At 40.4% G+C, this 9175-nt stretch overlaps 1 protein-coding gene across 1 annotated transcript; it reads left to right on the plus strand.

Annotated features, from left to right (window-relative positions):
• The first annotated feature begins 242 nt into the window (after positions 1-242).
• Positions 243-8840, plus strand: LOC107374807 (uncharacterized). Its single transcript, XM_015943076.3, has 9 exons — positions 243-324; positions 959-1112; positions 2586-4046; positions 4134-4273; positions 4434-4638; positions 4740-4844; positions 4951-5141; positions 5228-5369; positions 7315-8840. The coding sequence occupies exons 1-9, from the start codon at positions 298-300 to the stop codon at positions 7902-7904; spliced, it is 3015 nt and encodes a 1004-aa protein (XP_015798562.3). The 5' UTR covers positions 243-297; the 3' UTR covers positions 7905-8840.
• Positions 8841-9175: the final 335 nt, after the last annotated feature.

The raw sequence follows: 9175 nt of genomic DNA on the forward strand, positions 1-9175 counted from the left end.
AGTGGGAGAGAGATTAGTGAAAAACAGAGAAATCGTTTAGCAACAGCAGAAGTCGGTCATCAAGATGTGATCAATAAAAAAAATAGTTATTTTGACTACATTTTGATTCTAATTTATAAGGCATCTTGTTTTTCAGTATTTGAGACCCCACGAACTCTGTTTTATTTTTGAAAGAACTGCTACTGAAAAAAAAAAAAAAATTCGGGTCGTTGCACCCCGGAACTGAAGGGGGCGCTATTCCTATGCTCACTTGCAAACGCTGTAGAAGAAAAAAGTCGTCGATTGAAACTATGGGAAATGGAAAACACACAGAGTCAACAAAAGGTATTTTACGTTATCAAACTGATTGTCTACATGGAAATGTACCTTGATTCACACGAACCAAGTCACTAGCATTGAGTTATAGGCTGGCGAGGCTAAAGTTTGCGCATAGCATTGGAAGTTACTAGCTAACTGTTTCATCACGTGAATTAGATAAAAACGACAGGTAGATAAACACGCTTATAACAGAGGAATAAGGGGATGTTGGCAAATTTATCGGGACATGTGGCTTCTTATGACACTTTTAGAATCCTAAGATTCCCAAGATCGACATCTGCAGCTCAAATGTGTTTCATGAGGAACATCCCTAATTTCCAGGCTTCTTTGACGAGCTACATGTAAAACCGTTTGACCGTCAAATAACTATATAGTTGAAGCTCTGACGGGATGTCAAGCTTCTCTAAACTCTGAACCAGCTGTTTGTATGCTCCGTGATGGATATATGTGTATTTCTTTTAAAACTTAAGTCTCATAGTCATCACACACCGGTGAGCTGCAGCTTTGGCTGCGCTCGGGAACTATTTGGGTGGTGTCATGTTTTATTTATTTTGTTAGTTTGTTTTTTACATTTGTTTTATATGGACATCTTTTCTTCTGAAAGAAAGTTTTGACTTTACTGTTTGTTTTCATTTTACAGTTACACATGTCCATTTGTAATGCCCAGAGAGGAGAGAGTTTAAAACCCTGCAGCAAGGATGACAAATACAGATGTCCCCTTTGCTCTTACGCTGCCGAGGAGTCGTACAAGGTGGAGATGCATATTGCAAATACGGCTATGGTTCTTCATAATGGTTTGTAAAACTAAACTTCATTTTCTTGACATTTCTTTTTAAATTTTAACCCTTTTGTTGAATCTAAATTTTATTAACACATGAGAGTTTGGGGAAAGTTTGCTAGCTTTCTCAAAATAAGGCAAGGCACATTGTATCGCACATTTTAAACACCAACACAATTCGGTGTGCTTTCCAGCAGCATGAATAGCACGAACATTAAAGGGACTTTACGGAGTTTTGAATTTTTATGCTCGCGATTGCCCTCTCAGGCCAAAAGCGTAACGGCAGCTTCAATAGTAGGCTCGTGCACGAGGTGCGCATGCTGTACGTGCACACTCCTTAACGAAAATAACAGCTGAGACAGTCCCTTGTGTGTGTGTGTGTGTGTGTGTGTGTGTGTGTGTGTGTGTGTGTGTGTGTGTGTGTGTGTGTGGCCCGGAGGGCAGATGACAGGAGAACATGCAGCTAATTAATTAAATAATTTGGTTCTGTACCTTTCTCTTCAGCACAGCCGACAAAGGTTTAAGATGGGTCAGTCCTCCTGCATGCTCAGATCATTCCCTTCCCTTGCTTGAAAAATTGTTCCAAAATGAAAGTTGAACCCACATCTTTTTTTATCTGTGAATTCAATGCCGTTCGGCGAGTCTCAAATAAAAATTTGGGCATCTTACTGTAAAAAATTTACCATTAATGTAAAAAAAGAAACTAAATAAACTATATTCACATCCAGAATCGAACCCAGGTCTTCTGCATGAGAGTCAGACATCTTACAAGATAAGCTACACACCAGTCACATTCATAGTATCTGTAACATTTATATCCTTGATGACAAGCTGAAAAAACGTTCAAAGAACGGTTCGGAGGGCTGCGCCTGAGCGTGAACGCGCATGAAGCAGCCTGCTCGACCCGAGCAGCTCTCCTTTTCTGTGATTTTACAGAAAAACAGGCAATCACAGTAAAAATGCCAGGGCTCATTCTACAGGACCAGGGCATTGCAGGAGAATGTATGAAGAAGAAATTTATTATTTCTATACATGTTTTGGCTGTCAAACTTCTATAATGCCCCTTTAAAATAATCTGACAGCATAATTTAAGTACACAGATAAAATTCAGTCTAAATAAATACACAAATGAATTTCAGATTTAAGAATCAGATAAAAGGCAAAGTTAAAGGGTGAGCAGCTACAGTGCAGAAGGAGCAGTATGAGCAACATTCATTCAAAGGCTAATGAATGCATGAATTTTTTTAATTAAAAAATTACAGGAGTTGGAACACTTTTGGGGCTGTAAGGAAGCTGTTTTCTCTATTTTCTCCCCCTTTTTGCTTTTCTCCTGCTATACAGTAACCTTTAGCATGTGTGTTCGATGCTATAAAACTCATTGATGGTTTGTCACATTTTGAGAGTAAATTAATTGTTTCTGGCATAAATAGATCAATAAATTTTTTAATGTGTAGTTGTTGATCCTATTTCTTTGTTTTGGTTGTTTCAGAATTCTGTATCTTCAAATGTTGTCTATCGTGTGCCAGGAAACCTCACTTTCATTGCCCATATTGTTCATTAACCTTCGCAAGAAGAGACCGGTTTGTAAGTCATTTGGTGAGTCACACAATGACTATCAACTTGCCGTCCAGCTGTGTATCAGCAGAGCTGCCTGTCCAGCCACCAACAACCATGAACCAGACAGCCTCCACAGCATGGCTAATTATCCAGGCAGCAGAAATCAACAACCAGGCAGCAATAGCTGCACAGCAATTTTTCCAGACAGCGACCCTAACACCGTTACCTGTGCAGGCAGCTGCAACCAACAGCCAGGCAGCCAAAGTTGCACAGTTACCCATCCAGACAGAAGCAGAAACACTGCTGCTTGTGCAGGCAGCCACAGCAGCACAGCTACCTCACCAGCCAGCAGCAACCAACAGCCTGGCTGCCACAGAGGCTCATTCACCTGTCCAGATGAAAAAGGCAAGCTCAAGGTCCAAAGATATAATTACATGTGAAATCTGCAATCTGCGCTTAAAGAAAAAGAATGCTCGACTTCATTTGAAAAGAAAACACCAGGAGAACGCAGATCCAGTCGCCAGCTACCATCATTTAAAGAGCCAGTGTGTGGATGCCAAAAGAGGTGTGTTTGCTGTTGAGAAATCCTTTAATGGTCCACCGGAGCCTGTGCATGTTATAAAATATACCTCGTCACTGGGTCACAGGTTAGAATGCGAGCTTGACAGGTGTAATGCGAATGCTCAGTTTGCCAATCGGATTGGGATCCAGCGTTTTGAGTGTGAACATATCCAGTCGCTACCATTTTGCCCCTGTGCCACCGAGTTAGAAGGATGTCTTTCTGAGTCTAGCCTCGATGTTCTGGTTGAGAACTTCCTGTTCAGTCAGCAGCGAAAAGAGGATCTTTTAAAGAAACTGCAGGAAGCAACCAAAAATGATGCACCTTTGTCTGTCCTCCTTACTGTCGGTGGAACAGAAACTACATTTCACGTGTCAGTCTTTGAACCAAAAACAACATTTGTTAGTGGCAGGGTGATAGTTACCCATGACAGCAAGACAAGCACCTGGCATTGCCCCTGCATAGATGGGAAGTTTTCCTGTACACACAAGGCTACAGCAAAGTGGCATCTATTTGAGAAAATGCCCAAAATGTTTGAAACCGCAAAAATTCCAAAGGAAGACTTTACGTGTGATGAAGCTGAGGACATTGGATCAATCACTGATGAAGCAGCTGAAAGGATGATCAAATATTTGATTTCACACAAGAAAATCCCTGCTCAGCTTCCTGAAACACTGGTCACCAGCAGCAGAGATGCCAAGGCCCTCAGCGGGTTCCCCAAACATCTGATTCCATCAGAGGACGCATGCACGGAGTGTGGACAGCACGCGCTTGGTGAACCCCAGCTAATATCTGCAACAGCAAAAATCCTGACTTTATCTGGTTTAGTTACAGGTTTGTCATTTTTTACAGTTTAATAACATTTCTACTGATTAATTGTAGCTTTAGCTCTTTAAGGTAAGGTTTGTTTAATCCTTTTAGGTATATCAACGTACAGGAAGACTTGCCTGAACTGTGACATGGTGTATCGCTACCAAGACTGGCAAGATGGTGTCCACAATTTTGATGACCACTTGCTACTGTCCATACATTTGTGCCTTTTGTTGAGGAATGCGCTGCAGGTTAGTTCTTGTTTTTAATGCAGAGTGTTAAATGTCACGTTTGTGTTTAGTGAGTTATAAGAAATGGTGACTGACAAGTTTCAGATGTATGTGATTTTGAGATTTGCTAGTGTGAAAAAGGAGTAAACTATCCCATAATTGTTTTCTCACATTTCTGTAGACGCACACCTCTGTCGGCCGTATCATTGAAATAATCGAACTTACGGAGAGGGAAAGTTTTCCTAACAAGGATCGGATCCTGCAGGCATATTTATCATTTGAGGGTCTAACTGACCATGACTACCTGTATGCGTGTGATTCATGTGGGTATCACCCAGCTGTAGTAGTCATGGGCGTCCATAATGAAGGTGTTTTCAGCCTACCAGGTAAATATTCATCATCTAAACCTGTACTGATGCCTAATCTGTTATCAGAAACGAACATTCCACATAATATGAAATACTGTATTTTTCCTATATTTCTAAAGTCAGTGAAATACCAAATCCACCGCAGAACTACAATGGAGAAGTGAATGCACACTCCTTTTGGGAAGCCGTGACCATGGAAGTAATTAGCCATGGACTTTATCCACGTAAGTCCGTGTAAACAGCCTGAAAACAAAAATGAAATGCCCTAAGTGTCCCACGCTGTGGAGATAATGCCTGTAAGAAAAAAACGACGTGTCTCTGTTGTTTCAGCCGGCTGCAGGAATCCTTTTGTTGTGGAACCTACTTACCACAACTGGTCCCCCTGGATTGGACCGCATACAAGACACTCCGACATTCTGTTAAACACAGAGAGCGAGAAAGTCTGCATGCCTGATTTGAGCGATGGCGTGGACCAGTATCTGACAAAAGAACAGCTTGCAGATGAAGTTCTCAATTTAAAGGTATTTCACATACAGACTTGTGTCAATCTTTGATCAAGTTAAAAGAAAGTTTCCACGTTAATCTATGCTTTTGTGTTATTTGCAAGCTATCTGAGATCAAGAAACTGTGCAAGAAATGTGGCATTGACGGCAGAGGTTCAAAGTTGGACCTCGTGCGTCGTCTGCGGGATGAGATGGATTCTTCAGCAATCTACAACCAAGTATTTAAAAAACTCAGGGGTGCCTCTGGTGAGTGGCTGACAGCAAGTTATACTGGACAAAACTAGTAAACATGAAAGTTTAGCTAAAGTCTGAGCAGTATTGATTCAGGCAGGGAACGTAGGAAGAAAAAGTTTTCAGATCCCAACTTCTGCGATATCCAAGATTAATGGTAAATGGTCTGTATTTGATGTAATTTCTTCTGGAACCCCCAAGGTGCTTTACAACACAATCAGTCATTCACACACACATTCACTCCCTGGTGCGGATGAGCTACGATGTAACCACAGGCCCACAGCTACCCTGGGGCGCACTGACAGAAACGGAAAAAATCCTTCTCTCAGCCTTGCAGACGGCTCAACGGAGAAGCCTGTGAAGCTGTCCAGAAATGCAGTAATGTGTGAAATTCAACATAAGAATAAATTACTTGTTCATTGTGAGAAGATTTTGTGAAAACCTCCCTTGATCCATTCAGGATGGCTGAGAGAAGTAGAACCTCCCAAGGAAAAAAGAAAAATTATCTCTGATCCCGCAGAGCAAAGTTGGGATTTTACTAAACAAAATCTGGATTTGGCAACAGTACAGTCAAGATTTCACAAAAAAAGTTGAGATTGTGCGAAACAAAGTCAGGCTCTTACACAGTAAAGTCGGGTTCTCGCAAAGCAAAGTCAAAATTTCAATAAATATAGTCTTGCTTTCACAATGCAACGGCAGAATTTTGCTAAACAAAGTAGTGATTCTATGAAACAAACTGGATTTTACAAAACACAATGGGGATTTTGCAATTAAAGTTGGGATTTCACGACTAATGTTGGGGTTTCACAACTATTGTTGGGGTTTCACAACTAATGTTGGGGTTTCGCGACTAAAGTTGGGATTTTGCGACTAAAGTTGGGATTTTGCGACTAAAGTTGGGGTTTCGCGACTAAAGTTGGGGTTTCGCGACTAAAGTTGGAATTTTGTGACTAAAATTGGAGTTTTGCGACTAAAGTTGGAGTTTCTTGACTAAAGTTGGGGTTTCGCGACTAAAGTTGGGGTTTCGCGACTAATGTTGGGGTTTCGTGACTAAAGTTGGGGTTTCGCGACTAAAGTTGGGGTTTCGCGACTAATGTTGGGGTTTCGCGACTAAAGTTGGGGTTTCTTGACCAAAGTTGGGGTTTCTTGACCAAAGTTGGGGTTTCTTGACTAAAGTTGGGGCTTCGCGACTAAAGTTGGGGTTTTGCGACTAATGTTGGGGTTTCGCGACTAAAGTTGGGGTTTCTTGACCAAAGTTGGGGTTTCTTGACCAAAGTTGGGGTTTCGCGACTAAAGTTGGGGTTTCGCGACTAAAGTTGGGATTTCGCCACTAAAGTTGGGGTTTCGCCACTAAAGTTGGGTTTTTGTGACTAAAGTTGGGGTTTCGCGACTAAAGTTGGGATTTTGCAACTAAAGTTGGGATTTCGCGACTAACGTTAGGATTTCGCGACTAAAGTCGAGATTTACCAGATAAAGTTGGGACTTTTTTTTTTCTTATGTTTCCACCTCCAGAGCTCAGTAGAGCTGAGACATATTTTCATTACAAAACAAACCACTAAATGTTTTCAGTTTGTCATGGATTTTATCAATATGTTTATCAATAGCCCATTTCCTATAGTGAAGAGAGAAAGAGACAATGAGCAGACAAGTCAAACAGTTATAACTGTGGCAAAATGCACGAGGCAAAATGCCCCGTATATCTGGTCACAGAGTTTATTTATAGAGAGATGGAAGTGTGAGAGAGAGAGATTGTGTGTGGGAAGTCAATAATGTGTGTGGGTGGGTGTGGGTGTGTCTGAATGAGTAAGCATGATCAAAGAGGCATAGAGCAATACATTTCAAACATTCAGTTGATTGAGTCAGTGATCAAGAATTAAACAAATTTTTCCATAACACAGTTAAATGTAATCCACAACTGGGAGCGGTCAGAAGTAAATATCTGAATACACTGTCGTTCCAGGTGGGTGGGCTGTCATCACTTGTCCCTGTGGAGTGGTATATTCACTAAAGTTCAACCTGAGAGCTGAGAGACCAAGTGACTTTGCAGATCTGCTTCTATCCTGGAAGATTTTTCCAAACATCACTGTGTATGACAACGCCAGCGGACTAGTAAGCCACATAAACGAGCGCTGCCCTCAGGATACACCGTTTGCCATCCATGAAGGCACGCTGCTTGATCACACAGCAGAAAACATCAGACAAGCTGCTGAGCACAATCTTAAAGTGAACTTACCCTGGTTAAAGCGCAGAAAACAACCAGAAGACGTTGGAGGGCATCCTGTAACGGGCTCCGCTGAGCACTACTGCTTGAGTGACAATTTCCACCAAAGCAACAACAAACAAAACAGTGACATATTAAGGCACATTGAAATAGTTCCTGAACTTGCAGAAACATTGAATAGCCAGTGTGCAGAGCAGCTCTTTGCAGACATGAGAAAAAACAACTATTTCCTAAACAGGCTCACCTTGTCTGCCCATATGTTTCTGCAAAGAAATATCATGCACAACTACAATGTCAGGAAGAACACAAGAGCAAAGGAATACATGTAGAAATGTTCATGGCCTACCATGCAGCTCATTATTTTTGTTTACTCACGTTTTCTCGTTAAAGATTTGTGATGGCAGCTCAGAAACTTCTTAACCATCGTGAATTTACATTAAAATCTGAAGGTGGATTGGCGAATGTAAATATTTCAAATCCGATTTCTACGAGAGGAAAAAAAAGAGGCAGGAAGAGGGGGTGATGCTAATGTTTTTATACCAGTTTGTAAAATATTTATTGTGACTTTACATGTTCAGCTGAAAGCAGATAATGTGTTTTTTCATGCTGTTTGGTTAAAGCAGATCATCTAACAAACACAAACTCTGGCCTCCTCCAGATCCTCCACCAGGGGGCAGAAGACGTATTTGGGGCAAAGTTTACTTTTTTGCTGTTTTGCTTGTTGTATCTTGGTTGGTTGTTAGTTTTTTAAATTACGTTTTAGTTCAATGGTCTGCTATTATATTAGGTTTGACTTGTATAATGTATATTATCCATACACTTTTTTATTTCTCAGGATCTGTGTTGCCTCAAGTGATTTTGCAGCTCATTATAGTAGCTTCAGTCAGTGAATGATGAATCTTTTTCTTCAGTGTAGAATTTCACATTGCTGGTAAAGCACAGTTTTGAATTATTTTCCTCATTTCCAATAAACAAAAGATGAAACATCACAACTTTTTTAAAATGTTTGATTTATACTGGATAAATATCATTGAGAAATAAAATATTGTTTTTAAAATTCAATTCAGTTATTTTATACAGCATCTAGGGCTGGGCGATATGGCCTAAAATTAATATCACGATATATTGAGGATTTCACCTCGATAACGATAAATGGACGATAACTACAGGTATGTACAGAAACAAAAGCTGTCCACTAGATGGAGCTGTCTCACGTATTATTTTAAATCACATTTTTACGTGACTCAAGGTGGTACAGCTTCTTAAAGGGATAAGAATGTTGCCAACCTACACGTTTTTTTTTAATTATCAAATTTATTGACATGGGGAAAACTCAATAAGTCAAATTTCGAGAACGATACATTTTTGATTTATTACGCAGCCCTAATAGCACTAAATCACAACAACAGTGGTCTCAAGGTACAAAGTACACATTCCAATTTAACCTACTTATCAGTGCATTGAGTTGAGTTCATTGTTCAACTTAGTCAAGTGTTCTAGAAAACTCGGCAAATTGCATTGTCAGTGACTTTACAGCAGTCTTTCAAAAGAGATCTGTTACAAACAATAAATAAAATCCATCCATTTATTGTCCTCCACT

The sequence above is a fragment of the Nothobranchius furzeri genome, chromosome 6, assembly GCF_043380555.1.
Source record: "Nothobranchius furzeri strain GRZ-AD chromosome 6, NfurGRZ-RIMD1, whole genome shotgun sequence".
In the NCBI taxonomy this organism is placed as follows: Eukaryota; Metazoa; Chordata; class Actinopteri; order Cyprinodontiformes; family Nothobranchiidae; genus Nothobranchius; species Nothobranchius furzeri.

Coding starts and splice junctions, on each gene's coding strand:
- LOC107374807 (XM_015943076.3), top strand. CDS start 298: ATGGAAAACACACAGAGTCAACAAAAG. Junction 4,047..4,133: donor TTTATCTGGTTTAGTTACAG/GTTTGTCATTTT, acceptor TAATCCTTTTAG/GTATATCAACGTACAGGAAG. Junction 4,845..4,950: donor TAGCCATGGACTTTATCCAC/GTAAGTCCGTGT, acceptor CTGTTGTTTCAG/CCGGCTGCAGGAATCCTTTT.